This window comes from Corythoichthys intestinalis, chromosome 1, assembly GCF_030265065.1.
Source record: "Corythoichthys intestinalis isolate RoL2023-P3 chromosome 1, ASM3026506v1, whole genome shotgun sequence".
Taxonomy (NCBI): Eukaryota; Metazoa; Chordata; class Actinopteri; order Syngnathiformes; family Syngnathidae; genus Corythoichthys; species Corythoichthys intestinalis.
The window spans coordinates 4,005,640-4,024,313 of NC_080395.1; the positions used below are offsets into that span (position 1 = coordinate 4,005,640).

General features: G+C 39.4%; 1 protein-coding gene across 1 annotated transcript in view; it reads left to right on the top strand.

The window, feature by feature from the left end:
- LOC130923998 (NACHT, LRR and PYD domains-containing protein 3-like) overlaps window positions 1–9,816 on the top strand; it is a 41,763-nt gene extending 31,947 nt beyond the window's left edge. The window contains exons 10-14 of the mRNA XM_057850270.1: window positions 105–278; window positions 584–757; window positions 2,876–3,049; window positions 9,462–9,635; window positions 9,709–9,816. Coding sequence (XP_057706253.1) covers window positions 105–278; window positions 584–757; window positions 2,876–3,049; window positions 9,462–9,635; window positions 9,709–9,727 — 715 coding nt within the window. The 3' untranslated portion in view covers window positions 9,728–9,816. The remainder of the gene's footprint in view (window positions 1–104; window positions 279–583; window positions 758–2,875; window positions 3,050–9,461; window positions 9,636–9,708) is intronic.
- Window positions 9,817–18,674: the final 8,858 nt, after the last annotated feature.

Genomic DNA, 18,674 nt, shown 5'->3' on the forward strand with positions numbered 1-18,674 from the left:
ATTAGTCAAGGAAAAGGAAGACACAATGTTACTTTTAGCAGAACCTTCATCACTTTAACCAATGTTCCATTCTCGACTTCAGGCAATTATCTCATTTGTTGCAGGATGTCATGGTGCAAGATTACGGAAAAAGGATGTGTTTCATTGGCTGAGGCACTGAAGGTAACCTCCTCCCATCTTCAAAAGCTGGACCTGATCGTGAACAATCTGTCGGATGAAGGGGTCGAGATCCTCTCGAAAGGACTGGCCAGCCCACACTGCATCTTAAAAATCCTCAAGTAAGGAGGTCCTTCAGTTCGTAATCTTCCATGAATCCGGTCAACTAATCAAAAGAATTAGTGCTGCCGTTAGCAGCAACTCTAATATATTATGTAATAATAATAAAACAAAATTCCAGTCAAGTTTACATAATTTTTAATGCCTCAAACATGTAGTTTAAAGCTTTTTTCACCCAAAAAACAGTGAATTTGTTTTGATGCTTTTTAATGACTCGCATCAACCCTGGATTAGCACGATGTTACTCTCAGCGGAACCTTCCTCACATTCCCTTGTCGACTTCAGGCAATTATCTAATTTGTTATAGGCTACACAACTGTGGGATCACCCATAAAGGATGTGTTTCATTGGCTGAGGCTCTCAAGGTAAACCCCTCCCATCTTCAAGAGCTGGACCTGACCAGGAACGATCTGTCGGATGAAGGGGTTGAGATACTCTCGAAAGGACTGGCCAGCCCACACTGCATTTTAAAAATCCTCAAGTAAGGAGCTATAACAGTTCGTTATCTTACAGGGATCTGTTGGATTATTAAAAAGAATCCGTGCTGCTGTTAGCAGCAACTCTAATAAATTATGTAATAAAAAAATCCCGTCAAGTTTACATTATTTTTAATGCCTCAAACATTTAGTTTAATGCATTTTAACACTAGAAGTCCCAGAGAATTCTGGTACTCCTACAAGTCCCAAGCAATGGCCGATATGGCTTCTCCCTCGGAAAACCCAGAGGTGGCCAAAATGACCCAAGTGCTTTAGAATTGGCAAGTCGTTGTGCGACAGACAACAGCCATTGATATGTAAATGCAACCACTACACATACATTAACTTCAGACACAATGACTACAATTAATGCTCCATGCCCCTGATTCAGTCCTTCTAAACCAGGGGTCTCCAAACCGGTCCTCGAGGGCCGCTGTGGGTCCTGGTTTTTGTTCATACCGATCAAGCACAAACCTTTTAACCAATGTGGTTTCTACTAAAATGAGAAGCACCTGACTGCAATCAACTGATTACACTAATAAAACTCCAGATTGGTGAAAAGGTGTGGTCTTGCTTTGTTGGAGTGAAATCCTGCACACACTTCGGCCCTATGTGGAATAGTTTGGAGACCACTGTTCTAAACTATAGACACAATTCCTGCATTACATTCAAATTGCAGTTCTAAGACACTTTTTTCCCCCCCTTCAAAACAACGTACACATTTGGGCCATTTTTTTCTGTCGTTGTGTGTGGCGTATAGGAGAAGTGAGTTAAAAAAGGTAAAAAGTGTCAAACGTCATAAATGTAATTACCGTAATTTCCCGAATATAAGGCGCACCCGTGTATAATGCGCACCCCAAATTTACTTGTAAAATCTGGGGAAAATTATTGTACCCGTTTATAACGCGCACCCTAATTTTAGCACCAATAAATAGAAGAATACAAGAAAACAGAGCTCGTGTACAGATACAGAGATGTCATTTTACTGACTGGTGAAACACAGCACAAGCGTAGCACATTGGTAGTTCAAAACATTACCGTAAACTGACAATATTTACGGTAATAATATGATTTGACAACTTCTCCAACTTACCAGAATCTAGGAGAAAACAAAACAGATGTGACTTTTCTTTTAAAGGCTGCTGTATAACTTGCTCGTTTCCTCATGATGAATAAATGTTTCTTCCATGGATTGATACGGTAAAAGGAAAGTGAGAACGTAAGTCGGAAATCCGTGAGAGGTCATCGCTGTCAACACGACAGTAACAAAAGGAACTATTGTTATTTGGGTTTGAGTTTCCCGAGGGACCGATATAGTTGACGGACACAGGAAGTGTGTGTCCTTACATTTGTTATGGTCCGAATTGTGGAGCTGCAATAAACGTCGACTCAAATGAGTTCAAGAAACTAAATTCTGTGCTTTATGAAGAGTGAAAAAAACAGAATTTAACACGGACGAAATCATTCGGCCGATTAGAGTGAAGTATTACCGAAACAAAATGGTGACGTCACGTACCGTAATGGTCGGCAACGGGTCGCCGCATACGTTTCTTCAACACAACGTCGCCGTGTCAATGAAAAAAAAACGGTTTATACATATATGTAATACATTTATATTTCTGTCTCCATCCATGTACCCGTTTATAATGCGCACCATGAGTTTACAAGTTGATTTTGGGGAAAAAAAGTGTGCGTTATATTCGGGAAATTACGGTAAATAAATGTAACTTGACTTGAACTGACACAAACGTTCGGGCCGCAAACCAACACGATGTATGTCTAGTGGTTGTTTTTACATATGAATGGTTGCTGTCTGTCGGACAACGACTGGCTAGTTCGAAGGCACTTCTGGGTTTTTTTTTTGGAGGCGAGGCCAAATCGGCCATTGCTTGGGAATATTAGGAGTATTTGTCTCGGGAAAGGCCGAGTCGGCCTCTGCTGGGTTTTTTAGTGTTAAGGCCTGAATTTTCACAAAATCCATTCATGCTTTTAATGCTTTTTAATGACCCGCATCAACCCTGCATTAGTCAAGGAAAAGGCAGACACGATGTTTCCAGCAGAACCTTTATCACTTTAGCCAATGTTCCATTCTAGACTTCAGGCAATTATCTCATTTGTTACAGGCTGTCATCATGCAGCATCACCCATAAAGGATGTGTTTCATTGGCAACGGCTCTCAAGTTAAACCCCTCCCATCTTCAAGAGCTGGACCTGAGCTGGAACGATCTGTCAGACGAGGGGGTTGAGATCCTCTCGAAAGGACTGGCCAGCCCACACTGCATCTTAAAGGTCCTCAGGTAAGAAGCTCCTCCAGTTCGTCATCTTCCGTGGATCCGGTCGAGTAATCCAAAGAATCACTGCTGCGATTAGCTCAACTATAATCAATTATGTTTAAAAAAAAAATCCTGTCAAGTTTACTTAATTTGAAATGCTTTGAAACATTTAGTTTAATCCTTTTTAAAGCCACAATTTTCACAAAATCCATTTACCCTAATTTCTGGACTATAAGGCGCACCTGACTCATAAGCCGCCACCCACCAAATTTGACACAAAAAAGGCATTTGTTCATAGATAAGCTGCACTGGACTATAAGCCGCATCTGTGCTCACTGTATTATGGGATATTTACATTAAAAGATATTAACCGGAAACACTTTTTTTGACAGCGGCATCATAAGACTGTCATAAAACCAAATGAATCATTATGAAGCTTTGAACCAATTGACTGCAAAGCTTGAACCAATTGGCTGCAAAGCTTCATTAATTCAAGAAGCGTCATTTTGCCATCACTTCCCGCATGGGGGAGACAGTGAACCTCTGCTGCCACCTGTTGTCAACACTTGTCATCCACCATGCCTCCTAGCATGCATTGCAGCGCTACAGATGTAAATAACATTCAAAATTTATGTTCTCTGCTAATAATTTCTTCAGTTACTATTCCAGTTGTTTCATTAATTTCTAGTTAGCTACTTTGTGGCGCTATAAGACTGTCATAAGACCATCATAATTATGACATGACACTGAGATGAGCATTAATGAATGCTTATGAGAGATGTCAAATTATCTCACTTTTGACTGCATGTAAAAGATCCGAGCTGGACATAGAGTTGGTGATATAATTTGCCGGATGACAGTTAGTGACGTCTGTCATAAGCATTCATTGATGCTCATAATAGTGTCATGTCATAATTATGGCTGTCTTCTGGCAGTCTTATGACGCCGCTGTCAAATAAAGTGTTAGCTATTAACCCAAATAGATCAACATATAAACCGCACTGGAGTATAAGCCGCAGGATTCAAAATGAGTAGCGGCCTATAGTCCGAAAATTACGGTAACGATTTAATACTTTTTAATGACCCGCATCAACCCTGTATCAGTCAAGGAAAAGGCAGACACAATGTTACTTTCAACTAGAGGTGCACGGTAATAGGAATTATGACGTCATCCCAATAAATCCGATAACAATATATGTTATCGGGCCTATTAATAATATTTGGCATGGTCATGGCAACGGTGACGTCACATCCAGTGAGTGTATTGTTCGTTTGTTAGCACTGCGACTAGTCGCTATTCTCCTAGTCGCTAATCTCCTCAATTGGTTTTATCCCACGATTTAACAGCGTAAACGCCTGCTCGTGGATTAAAACTACTCTACTCTCCTCGTTAGCGCTCTCCTCTCTAGCTCTATCTTGCTAGCCTAGCTTATCCGAACCATGGCTAGCCCTCTGCCTTCTCCGAGCACCCTGGCTCCTTCGTCGAGGATAGTAGTAGTAGTTATAGGAAGTGTAGTTTAGTCCCAGGGTTTCTGAGCTAGAAGCACGGCTCTGCACTCTAGAGACGAAAGCTAATCCGAGCTATAGCCAGGTAGTAGCAGGGCCCGCAGGTCGTGCTTGCAGTAGTAGGAATGCTAGCTTAGTTAGCCCCCCAGCGAGCCCCGTGCAGCCGGGGGAAGTTAAGGACGGATTTGTGACTGTACGGGGGAAGCGTAGTGCAGTGGCGCCTCCAGAAAGTTTTCATAGGGGTGGCCAGATGGGGCCACTTAAAATCTTGGGGTGGCCAAAACAGAAAGCCATAATTTCAGGTTTTCATTATATTATTGCAGTAAAAAGGTCAGGGGAAAACTATCAGAAAGACTTAAGGACACGGCTAGTGATATACTTTGGTGTATTGTGTAATATTTGATGTTACTAATGATTTAATGTGCATAGTCCATAACTGTCCAGTCAACATTTTGAGTTCCACAACCATTATGTTTTATTGTGTTATGTATATATTAGGCATAAGGTGTACATTTAACTAAGGCTGTCAAAAAATTAAAATTTTTAATCGAGTTAATCACGGCTTAAAAATTCATCTTAATTAATCGCAGTTCACACCAGCTCCAAAATATGCCATATTTTTCGGTAAATTATTGTTGGAATGGAAAGATAAGACGGATATATTCATTCAACATACTGTATATAAGTACTGTATTTGTTTATTATAACAATAAATCCACAAGATGGCATTAACTTTATTAACATTCTTTCTGTGAAAGGGATCCACAGATAGAAAGACTTGTAATTCTTAAAGAATAAATGTGAGTTTGTATATTGTGACGAAATATTGCCATCTAGTGTATTTGATGAGCTTTCAGTAAATGATACTGTAGCGACTTAACTGTTCTGCCCAAATGCATGATGGGAAGTGGTAAAACCATGACTGTGTGTGGTGGCTGCAAATGCTATATCTTCTCTGCGTTGGGTACATTACAGGGTGTTAAGAAAAAGATCAACTCCTGTCATTCTTCCTCACGTAGCTTCCAACAATATTTATAGTTGCTATGGGAGAGATGACAAAGCTTTTGCCAATTAAAAGCACGGCCCCAATGAATGCTTGTATCTACTCCACTCTGCCTCCTATCTCTGTATATAAGTAAAACAGCGCCATTGTAGGCTGTTCTAATGATATACTGGCAAGTGGGGTGGCCAACCAATTTATAGGGGTGGCCGTGGCCACCCCCTGGTGGCGCCACTGGCGTAGTGGTAAACGCACAACCTTAGTGCACCAGCAGCTTCACGTCAGCAATAGGTTTGACCCCCTCAGCGAGAACACCTACTGAACCTAACATTCTCGTAATTAGAAGCTCCATAGTTAGAGACATGAAGCACCCGGCGGTGTCTGTCATTAGTGGTGTCAACAATAATCGATGCGGCGATGCATCCTGCCCAGGACTCGGCTCAAGACTATGGGCGACAGGGCCTTTACAGCTGCTGCTCCCCGTCTGTGGAACGCCCTCCCAGACCATCTCAGAGCCCCGCAGACGGTGGATGCATTTAAAAAAGGACTAAAAACTCACCTTTTTAAAAAAGCTTATTCTAGCTAATTTTATTTGACTGTATTACTTTTATCTGATTGGTATCTGATTTTATCTGTGCTTGTGTCTGTTTTGCTTTTACTGTTTTATTCTTAGTCTTTTGCATTTTATTTATTATTTTCTTTTTTTGCCAATGTGCACTTTGAGATTTGTTTTTCAAATGTAAAGTGCGTTACAAATAAAATGCATTATTATTATTATTATCCTGATGCAGGGCATGGACGATTCGATTCGGGCAACAAGCCGAATCGATTCAGCGCATTTTAAAATATATAAGTACGTTCAAAAATCTTCCCTGCGCAATTCTGGTGATGCAATGGATTTGGTTTCCCCATTTGTATTATTATTGTCATGTTTCATTTTTTACACACTGCATAACTCTGGTCAAGTTTCCCACCAACCTCATAGAAGCCAAAATGTCTCCAGATGTCAGCTTTTAATGTCTTAGGTGTATCAAGAATCTTTCTTGCTCCCTCTTTCTCCGCTTCAGCCATTGTTATGTTATGTCCTATCTCAGAGGTTAGATCTTGTGCCCGAACCCGAATGGGTTGGGCCAAAAATGTTAAGCATTCAAGTTCTGGTTGGGTTGGGCCGCCCCGCGCCGGACTAATAAATTATTTTTTAAAAATGGGATAAAACCAAGAGCAGGCTCTCTGTATTGTGCATTTGCTTGTGCACTCACATGAAGCAGTGGCGCCGCCCGCTTTTTCTTCTTCTCCTCCGCTGTGGCACTTGCGATTCGTTACGAAAGACACTTTTATTTATGCACACAAAGGCAACACAAATGTGATCCTTTTGAATCTTCTCCTCTGTGTGTCTGCAAAATCTCATGTTTTTTTTTTAAATATTAAACTTTCCCAGCGTTATTTCGTTGTGTAAATGCTTCTATAATGATCACAAAAATATGTAGACTATTTAAACATTAAGAAACATGCGTTTTTTTCTGCCATCTCGAAGAAATGAAAATAAATTGCTGCTGCTGCGTTTTTTTTTCCGCGTCACTCCAAGCCGGGTCGGGCTTCAATACTAGCGGGCCGTGTCGGGTCGGGCTGGATTTTTTTATCTCTCTGCTCTCTCAATTGCCCAAAAAAAAAAAAGATATTTCCTCATGTTGAAACAGATTGTTATGGCTGCTAAAATGCTGCTGCACTTCATTTTAATTCATTGTTTTTTATTGTTATGTGGTAGTTACTGATTGCATTTCTAAGTTGATTGCACATATATAGTGGGCTAGGCCTACATTTTACTTTTGATATACATTGCAATTTAGTTGGATGTTTTGTTTGCAACTTAACTGATCCCTGGATTGATATTGCGATAATTATGCTGCTGCACTACAATATTTTCTTTGTCGCTTTCTTTAATATTTACTTGAATATTTTTATCGATGGGTTGTTGTGACTAAAATACAGTGACTGTTATTACTGATTTTGCACAGGAGTTCAGATGTTGCACTGTGTGAAAGGCTGCTACTGTGTGTAAAAAACAGACAAAGCCCTGGTCTCATTCAAAGCACCAATTAAATGCTGTGATCTGTTTTTTGTTTTGTTTTTTGAATATATATCTAAAGTATTTTCATTTGACTTCAACCAGGAGTGACACAAGAGCCAATAAAAAGTTGTTTAATGTCTGACCGCTTGTGTTGCCTCATGATTCACGAAAAATATGCTTTGCTTTAGAATTTTAATGCATCCCAGGCTTTAAGGCATCGCAATGCATTGCCGAATCCAACCGAATCGAATCGTGACCCTCTGAATCGAATCGAATCGTGGCCCTCCGAATCGTAATCGAATCGAATCGTGAGGGCAGTACCGATGCACACCTCTATCTGTCATATTTGAAGTCAAAACTGTTCTTGTCTTTTTTTGTTCAATGTAATACTGGTCATGTCATGAAAATTCTGGTACGGTCAAAGGCAAATCTATGCTCAATCAGCCACTAGTATTTATGACCTACATTTGTTCAAAAACTCAGGTGAATATACAGTGGGGAGAACAAGTTTTTTTTTCTGTGTCACAGTTTGTCGGGTTGGGGCGCAAATTAATTAACGTTGAGTCCATCAGTCCATCCTGTGCGACTGAAGCGTCCAAAAATTAAACGCGGGGACGTAGGATGTATATATACATGTATGTCTCCATTTTCTTAACATACCAATGAGAGTGGAATGGTTACATTGTAAAGAGCAAACGATTCTCTTTTCGTCAGTATTTGGCGATCTGAGATCGGGAGGGGATGACTGCGTGGAGTTGATGGGATTATTTATATATTAATACCAGTGCAAAAATGACATTTCAACACGATTTTTAGGTAATATTTTTTCGAGTGTTGTTTTATTTATTTATTTTCGTGTCAGAGAAGCCAAATAATAATAATAATATATTTTATATATAACGCTGATTTAATATTTATTAATATACATAATAAATTGATTATTTATTAATATTTTTTATATTTTCTTATTTGTGTGCAATAAATCTCACTCAACCGGAAAAAATAGCCGAAGACAGTTTATTTAAATTCCACATTTATTTGTTCTTCAGCCTAAATGATTTGGTGGTATATCAAATGGCTTTCACGAGCAGCCAGCTCACTTAAACACGCATTTAAACTACGAATACGGAAGGGAGCGTACACGTAATTTAGCGTGATTGAAAAAGTTTGTGCTTAAAAAAAGGGGAAATGTTTAACCGTTTCCTATATCAAAGTGAAGCAAGCACAAGCCATGGCTTTGATCCCATAGAAATATGATAGACGCGGAAATTCTCATTGCTGCAGCGGCTGGGCTGCAGAGACGAGGCGGTGAAAAAAAAAGACAGAAAAACACAGTCTGTCACTCACTTCTGAATCTACGAAGAGAGCGGCCAATGAAAAGCCAGTGTACTGTGCAAGAGGGGGAGGGACCAAGCCTTCCTGTTCAGTTATATATGCTAAGCAGTCTTTTGGTGATTCGTTTGGCAACGTCACTTCCCGTTCACTGACCGAACGATTCATTTGGGCGGTTGTGGGGGGGGCGAACGATTCGTTGAACGATTTGTTTGAACGAATCTTTTTACTGAACGAACCGGAATTGATTCGTTTCCTCAGGTGAACGACTTTTCCCGTCACTACTGTACATACATTGAAAAATTATATATATATATATATATATATATATATATATATATATATATATATATATATATATATATATATGTATTATCATCGGATATCGTATCGGTATCAGCCTTGCGGAGCAGGAAGTTATTGGCATCGTTTTCAAAAACAGATATCGTGCACCCCTACTTTCAGCAGAACCTTCATCACTTTAAGCAAGTTCCCTTCGTGACTAAAGGAACTCATCTCATTTGTTGCAGGCTGTCATACTGTAGGATCACCAGTAAAGGATGTGTTTCATTGGCCAAGGCTCTCAAGTTAAACCCCTCCCATCTTCAAGAGTTGAATCTCAGCATCAATCAAATAGAGGAAAACGAAAAGAGGGTCTTATTGGAAATCAAGGAGAATCCCAGCTATAGCCTGAAGACTGTCAAGTAAGATCTAAACAATGTTGCTTATCAGAGTGTAAACTCATGTTCAATATCTATTGTTTGTGTCTTTCTTCAGATTTTACATATGGGAATAAGAACAACGTTTGGTCCTCGGCGTCAAGAAGGGCGAGTCATTCCAAATGTCAGCAGGGCCGAAAACCAAAAGTGGTTTTTGCCATGTGGCAATTTTTTTTGCCATGTGGCAATTTTTTTTGCCATGTGGCAAAATGTTTTTGCCATGTGGCATTTTTTTTGCCATGTGGCAAAATGTGTTTGCCATGTGGCAATTTTTTTTGCCATGTGGCAAAATGTTTTTGCCATGTGGCATTTTTTTTTTGCCATGTGGCAAAATGTTTTTGCCATGTGGCAATTTTTTTTGCCATGTGGCAAAATGTTTTTGCCATGTGGCAATTTTTTTTGCCATGTGGCAAAATGTTTTTGCCATGTGGCATTTTTTTTTTTTGCCATGTGGCAAAATGTTTTTGCCATGTGGCAATTATTTTTGCCATGTGGCATTTTTTTTTGCCATGTGGCAAAATGTTTTTGCCATGTGGCATTTTTTTTTTGCCATGTGGCAAAATGTTTTTGCCATGTGGCAATTTTTTTTGCCATGTGGCAATTTTTTTTGCCATGTGGCATTTTTTTTTTTGCCATGTGGCAAAATGCATTTCGGTTTGTGGGGGGGTATATGGTATTTTGGGGTGTATATGGCTGTTTTGCAGGCCATACAAGTCCATGCCATTGACGGCTATGCACGTCCAAATTGTTTTTTTCATTTTAAATGGCAGAAAAACATCTGTGGCTGTGTTTTTTGACAGTACACTTTACATTAGAGCTTATCGGCATTCATCTGGATCCCCAAGTAAGGCTCTGCCATTGACGGCTATGCACGTCCAAATTGTTTTTTTCATTTTAAATGGCAGAAAAACATCTGTGGCTGTGTTTTTTGACAGTACACTTTACATTAGAGCTTATCGGCATTCATCTGGAACCCCAAGTAAGGCTCTGCCATTGACGGCTATGCACGTCCAAATTGTTTTTTCATTTTAAATGGCAGAAAAACATCTGTGGCTGTGTTTTTTGACAGTACACTTTACATTAGAGCTTATCGGCATTCATCTGGAACCCCAAGTAAGGCTCTGCCATTGACGGCTATGCACGTCCAAATTGTATTTTAAATGGCAGAAAAACATTTTTGGCTCTGTTTTTTTGACGATGAACTTGACATTACAGCTTATCGACATTCAAGTAAGGTTCTGCCATTGACGGCTATGCACGTCCAAATTTCTGTGTCAGCTTTCTTTCTGCACTGATGAATCTTGGGTATGCGGTCACTACGCTCGCGGTTTGACCAGAGGCGCGTAGCAAGGGTCCCCGGTGGCCCCAGGCAACGAGCAACATGGGGCCCTTTTGAGTCACGTGACACACATACCACTTGCGCAGTATAATGAACACAAAGGTGAGGGGGTGCGAGTGCGCGCGGTGCATGCACGTGCAGTCCATCTTGGCCATAAAAGTGGCGAAAACTAGCACTTCACATTGACTCATATGGATGTACTTACATTAGTTCATGGACGTGCACATTTTAACAGGTGGCCGTCCTCTGCTCGAAATTCTCGCTCCCAGAATACACAGCGCTTGTGACGTAGGACAATAACAGGACTGGTTGCTATGGGAATGTACGCATACCCAAGGAACCTTGCTAAAAGGAGTATTGAAATTGCTAATAAAATGGTTTAGGATTATTTTAGATGCATATATGTTGTATTTTTCTTATAGAGTATTCAACGAGGAATACAATAGACCCATTAATAGACTTTTTTGGAAAATCACCATTTCTCTTAGTAGTTACGAGTAATGAGTTGGCCTGTGATAATTAACGTAAAACAACTCGGCAAGGACTTTCCAAAGAGTTTGGTGAGTCACTCTTTAAACAATCATGTGGTATTAATACCTGATTGGACTTTCTTAAACACGTAAAATCTACGTGACATAGTTAGTGCTGATTGGGATTGATAACAGAATCGTTAGATAATCTGCCAAATGATTCCATGTTATTGAAACACTCCCTACACTTGTCGCTGCGACAGTGCAGTAAAGTTGCGTGTGCTAAATCTGTTGGCCCTCTGAGGGGGCCCCTTCTGGCTGGGGGCCCTAGGCAATTGCCTGGTTTGCCTAATGGGACGCGACGTCTCTGGGTTTGACCACGAGGTTATTTCAGGAGCCACGTCAACAATTTCAAGTAAATCTTAATTTTATTGCTGGTTGTTTTTATATGATTGTGTTGTATGTTTAAAAATAAAATACTTTGTACGTCTCAATTTTCTTTTATTCTCCTCTTACACAGATACTGAATAACTGTTACGCAATGTATTGATTCTAGTTTTCCGTCTGTTGAAACAACTGTAAGGGTGCCACTCCAATTTCGCTGTGTTTCAATACGATGGAATCATTTGGCAGATTATCTAACAATTCTGTTATCAATCCCAATCAGCACTAAGTCTGTTACGTAGATTTTACGTGTTTAAGAAAGTCCAATCAGGTATTAATACCACATGATTGTTTAAAGAGTGACTCACCAAACTCTTTGGAAAGTCCTTGCCGAGTTGTTTTACGTTAATTATCACAGGCCAACTCATTACTCGTAACTACTAAGAGAAATGGTGATTTTCCAAAAAAGTCTATTAATGGGTCTATTGTATTCCTCGTTGAATACCCTATAAGAAAAATACAACATATATGCATCTAAAATAATTCTAAACTATTTTATTAGCAATTTCAATACTCCTTTTAGCAAGGTTCCTTGGGTATGCGTACGTTCCCATGGCAACCAGTCCTGTTATTGTCCTACGTCACAAGCGCTGTGTATTCTGGGAGCGAGAATAGGCGTAAGGTGCGTATTTTGAGCAGAGGACAGCCACCTGTTAAAATGTGTGCGTCCATGAACGAATGTAAGTACATCCATATGAGTCAATGTAAAGTGCTACTTTTCGCCACTTTGATGGCCAAGATGGACCACACGTGCATGCAGCACGCACTCACACTCCCTCACCTTTGTGTTCATTATACTGCGCGAGTATGTATGTGTGTCACGTGACTCAAAAGGGCCCCATGTTGCTCGTTGCCTGGGGCCCCCGGGGACCCTTGCTACGCCTCTGGTCGAACCGCGAGCGTAGTGACCGCATACCCAAGATTCATCAGTGCAGAAAGACAGCCGACACCGAAATTTGGACGTGCATAGCCGTCAATGGCAGAACCTTACTTGGGTGTCAGTTGAATGTCGATAAGCTGTAGTGTCAAGTGCATCGTCAAAAAACACAGCCACACATGTTTTCCGCCATTTAAAATGAAAATACAATTAGGACGTGCATAGCTGTCAATGGCAGAGCCTTACTTGGGGTGCCAGTTGAATGTCGATAACCTCTAATGTAAAGTGTACCGTCAAAAAACACAGCCACAGATGTTTTTCTGCCATTTAAAATGAAAAAAACAATTTGGACGTGCATAGCCGTCAATGGCAGAGCCTTACTTGGAGTTCCAGATGAATGCCGATATGCTCTAATGTAAAGTGTACCGTCAAAAAACACAGCCACAGATGTTTTTCTGCCATTTAAAATGAAAAAAACAATTTGGACGTGCATAGCCGTCAATGGCAGAGCCTTACCTGGGGTTCCAGTTGAATGCCGATATGCTCTAATATAAAGTGTACTGTCAAAAAACACAGCCACAGATGTTTTTCTGCCATTTAAAATGAAAAAAAAAACAATTTGGACGTGCATAGCCGTCAATGGCAGAGCCTTACTAGGGGTTCCAGATGAATGCCGATAAGCTCTAATGTAAAGTGTACTGTCAAAAAACACAGCCAAAGATGTTTTTCTGCCATTTAAAATGAAAAAACAATTTGGACGTGCATAGTCGTCAATGGCAGAGCCTTACTTGGGGTTCCAGATGAATGCCGATAAGCTCTAATGTAAAGTGTACTGTCAAAAAACACAGCCACAGATGTTTTTCTGCCATTTAAAATGAAAAAAACAATTTGGACGTGCATAGCCGTCAATGGCAGAGCCTTACTTGGGGTTCCAGATGAATGCCGATAAGCTCTAATGTAAAGTGTACTGTCAAAAAACACAGCCAAAGATGTTTTTCTGCCATTTAAAATGAAAAAACAATTTGGACGTGCATAGCCGTCAATGGCATGGACTTGTATGGCCTGCAAAACAGCCATATACCCCCCAAAATACCATATACCCCCCCCCACAAACCGAAATGCATTTTGCCACATACCCCAAATAAATGCCACATGGCAAAATGCATTTTGCCACATGGCAAAAAAAAATGCCACATGGCAAAAAAAATTGCCACATGGCAAAAAAAATTGCCACATGGCAAAAACATTTTGCCACATGGCAAAAAAAATTGCCACATGGCAAAAAAAATTGCCACATGGCAAAAACATTTTGCCACATGGCAAAAAAAATTGCCACATGGCAAAACCATTTTGCCACATGGCAAATACCACTTTTGGTTCTCGCTGTCTCTCCCAAATGTTTATTATTAGAAGACGTCGAGTCCATTTGGTCTCCTTCAGATTTAGTTCGGTCTCATATACTCTCTGGCGATTGCTAGAGGACCAGGTGTCGGCGGTACGGGCAAAGCGGCCTCGCTCACAGAATTCGAGGAGGTCGTCGTCGGGTTCTTTGCAGCCACATGGAGGTGGAGTTCAAGGGGAAGGTCTATGACGTTCCCACCAAACTGCTGGCAGTTGTTGTCATCCATTTGTAATGGGAGGGGCTGTCCGAAAGGATTTGACTTTGAGCACTGTCAATGGCAGCCAATAATTTCAATAAGTATCCTTTCAAGTGTTAACTTTTTTTCACAAATTTAAAAGACATTGTCATACGGCCACTTGAAATAGTTTTGCTCATTTTGACATAGTTGTTTTGAATTTGATCATTTTCACTTCTTTGTGCAATATGTTGTTTTGTACGAGAACATTAAAACCCTAACTTGAAATAAAAGTTTTTAAAAATCATCTAACAATGAAAAAAGAACTTCAATCAATACACTGGAAACGTTACATTTTGTTGACTTGATTGAAATGCAGGAAAGTCAGGAGGTCGAGTCTCCAATACAATGAGAAGAATTACTATGACAAGTAACGCGACTCTGATTATGTTTTTTAAAAAGAAATGATAAGCAGTATATGAGTAGTCTTTGAACCAAATACATTTTACTTGAGTGCATTTTTTGGGATGACCACTTTAACTTGAGTCATGTATTTGGAAGTAATGCTACTCTTTCTTGGGTACAATTTTAGGCTTCTCTACCCATTTTTGGAAAATTAACAAATGACTGGTGTATGCCAAAGTAGCAAGAGTAGCATATTTTCTTCACATATCTATTCAAGTAAAATGTTTGGTGTCGTGAAACTACTGTTAAAAGTACATTTTTTTCCAGAAGTCGATGTACCGGGAAAAAAATGATGCATCACTACCCGCCTCATTGACGCCGCCGGATGAGCCCTTCCAGCGCAAAGGTTTGGGTCTCCTCTAGCGTCCCGACAGGATGGATAGGAAAAGAAAACATCTGTTCGAATTTTGAAAAGATTTGTTCCTCAATGGCAGCAAATGAGTTCACAGAGACATTATTGGAGTGGGAAAAAAATGGTAGCAACCTGTTGGTTTCTTTTTTATTATTAATAATTAATTTAAAAAAAAAAAATGCAAATAATAACAACAAAAATCCAGAATTAGTTGCATATAAGAAAACACAACAACGAATCTCAAAACAAAATCATGAACCCATTCACTTCCAAAGATGTGTTTTATAGAACACTTAGGTTCGGGTTAAAAAATGTATCGAAAAACTACTTGTTTTTCAACTGCTCATAACTAAAGAACGGAAAACAGTAGGAAAAAATGATTTTCATGATTCAAGATTGCAATCCAATTGCTCTTGTTTGGGGTTTGTATAGCCATCAAACACAATATTCTGTGGCGCTTGACATATCAGCTGAAATCAATGTAAATGAACAAAAGGCAATGGCTTCTGAAAAATGGATTGGAGTGAATTTTTTGACCACAAACTGAGTAGGAGTTTTTCTCCAGTGTCTCCCAGTCAATATGGATTGGACTTCCAGCGCCATTACTGGCAGCCAATGAGTTAAATTTAGGGTGGGGGATTAAAATTCATGCATGAAAGGTTAAATATTTTTTAACAAGAAAACTGTCATTTATTTGAAATATCAGCTAAATGGGTCACTTTATTATACAGGCATGAAAATGGGACAGGGGTAAAAAGGTCCGAAGGAAATATGTTCCGGTACGCCGTACAGCTAGGTCTGTCCCAAACGACTAATTTTCTCCCGATTAGTCAGCCAACTATTTTTACGATTAGTCGACTAATCTAATAATCCCCCCCAAGGGATTTGGTAATGAAATTTTTGATGGCACTTATTCATTCACAAAAACATTTTGGAACACTTAAATTCTTTATTAAAGCACAAATAAACACGTAAATACCAAATCGCAAATGAATAAAAAGGTCAAATGCTCATAGCATTAACTATTGAAAAATAAAGGAATGTAAACAGATTCAGAACACTGACTTCGCCTTACCAACATAATTCAAAACAATCTTTTTTTAAAAAAAATGCATTGATATATATACTACAATATATAATAGTTGCACAATAATTATTCATTGACAATCAGATTTTTCATAAAGGGTGTCATTTTAAAGCTACTCTTAGTGTAGAATCTGAATTCTGAAGTATGTGGGATTAACTCCAGAAATCGTTATTTATATAAAGAACATGACGTGCTTTTATTTTTTTAAATGTTCACCGGAAGTACGTTTGCTAAACCGCTAACAGGAAGATTTACACTCTGCAAAAAAAGCTGTTTTGTCATTGCATGTAGTGTCAGTAATCCATTTTTTCCTTTTTCGTTTGCAAAAGCTGTTAACCAGTGATTTTTCATGTTTGAAGTGTCACCTTTTAGCCGCAAGTTTGCGTTTTGGAGAAGACTGCCAATGTTTTATAGCAGGCTAAAGTTGGTTGTCTTTTTCCCCATCAGCCTCAGTGTGGCAATGCTAACGTTCACAGTGTTTAATATAGATGTGTTTCCTTATTTTGTATGTCTGAACTTTAATTCTACGGCATGTTGACGACCAATAAACATCTGTGAAAAGAACTGGAGTCTCATATGCCATCAACTAGCACGTGTACAAGCACGTACCCGACGATAAGCGCGGCCGTGAAAATCACCGCCCTCATTTTCATTTACAGTGCGATGAATGGACTCATGGCATATCGCGACAGGCAATAAAACAGGTCGTTCGTTAGTTAGATGGATTTACAATATGCCAGCTCCTGTCGTCTTCTAAAATTACAACTGGGTGACGGCGGTTCAGGTGTTCATTCACGGCCGACGTGCAGCCAAGCTCGGCATTTATGAGACGGGACACAACAGTGTACCCTCCTTCGTTTGGGTGAAATAAGTCAATGTTTTGGCCACTGTGGTGCACTTTTTTGGCTTTGTGCCGCTTTACCCGCTTGCATACCAAGCATCCGACATTAAAAAAAAAATTCCCGACCCCCCCTTTAAAAATGTTCTCCTCGGATCTACACAAATTCACATAGGTCACTCTTTTTTACTTCAAAACGACGAATTTCGCCAAAAGGTGACAGATTTTCATGCCTGAATATATTTTTTCTCAAGTCTTGATGACATTTTTCAAAATAAAAGCATTTCAAGTACTGCCTTTTTCTGTACTGAAAAGCAGCTCTTGAAGAAAGCCAATGGAAATGAATCCACGGGATGTACCACTCCACCCCTCCTGTTTACAGTAACTAGGCATGTTAGGGCACTGTAACAGGCCTGTGTGTTTTTAAATTTTTTTCCCAGTCATTAGTACTCATTCTACTCACTTGTTCTGCACACCTGATCATAGCTTCTCTACTTAGGCCATGTATATGGCGGAAAAGACCCAGGTGACTTGAAGTTCTGCTCTGAGACCCCCAATTTGGCCAACTTTCAAAATTGTCCAATATGCATGTGTGATACATCATTGGAAAGCTTAAAATCTCAATCTTCTGGGGGAAGAAAATTTTTGAACAGGAGGCCTGTAGTAAAATGAATAATTTAGCAGGTTGCAATGTTGAACCTCAGAGGGCGCAATTGGATTGTGATAGAGATGCATGTAAGTTGTGAAAGAGACTTGTTGACTGGTTGAGCAGAGTCGGTTGCTCCTGAGTTGTTGTTTCAAATCTTTTTAATGGTTTTTCCATAACAAAGCAACATATAATAAACAATATAGAACAACATAGAATAAACAAAAACAGACTATTAATGCTATCCAAAAACTGACACTGAAGCAGCAATCAGTGCACACACTCAAACAACATAGACAAACCATACACAAGTACATAGTCTGGGATATCAGATGCGGCCAGTGTTGTTAATCTTACTGAAAAAAAGTAATTAATTATAGTTACAAATTACTTCTCCCAAAAATTAATTGCGTTAGTAACTCAATTACCTGAATGTAAGAGTAATTAGTTACTTGGCAAAGTAATTGGTGATAATTATTTATTTTTTCCTCAATAAAAAAAAAAACAAAAAACATTGGCCACACAATGGGAAGGTTTTTGTTAAGGTTTTTGGTACAATTGGCCCGAGCCCAATTCTTTACCCTAATTTACTCTTTACCCTGAATCAACTGTTAAAAGTTGTTAAAATTGCTCCCATTATTGCATTAGTTCCCTTTTCTCTACTTTCGACATATGAAAGTTTTAAAACTGTTTCATCATTTAAAGATAGATTCAAGTCAAGATTTTGCCAATTTAGAAGTATTTTAGATAAAAAGTTACTTAGGTTCGCTAGGAAGGTTCTCTACAACAGAGCCATCCTAAAAAGTCTACTGCTTCAAGATGGCGGCTGTCTACTAACGCATTTAGTACCATGTCTGTCATTTTGCATCTAGTTATATCTATATACAGTACATGTGATATCTACCATATCTACCATAACATGCGGGCGT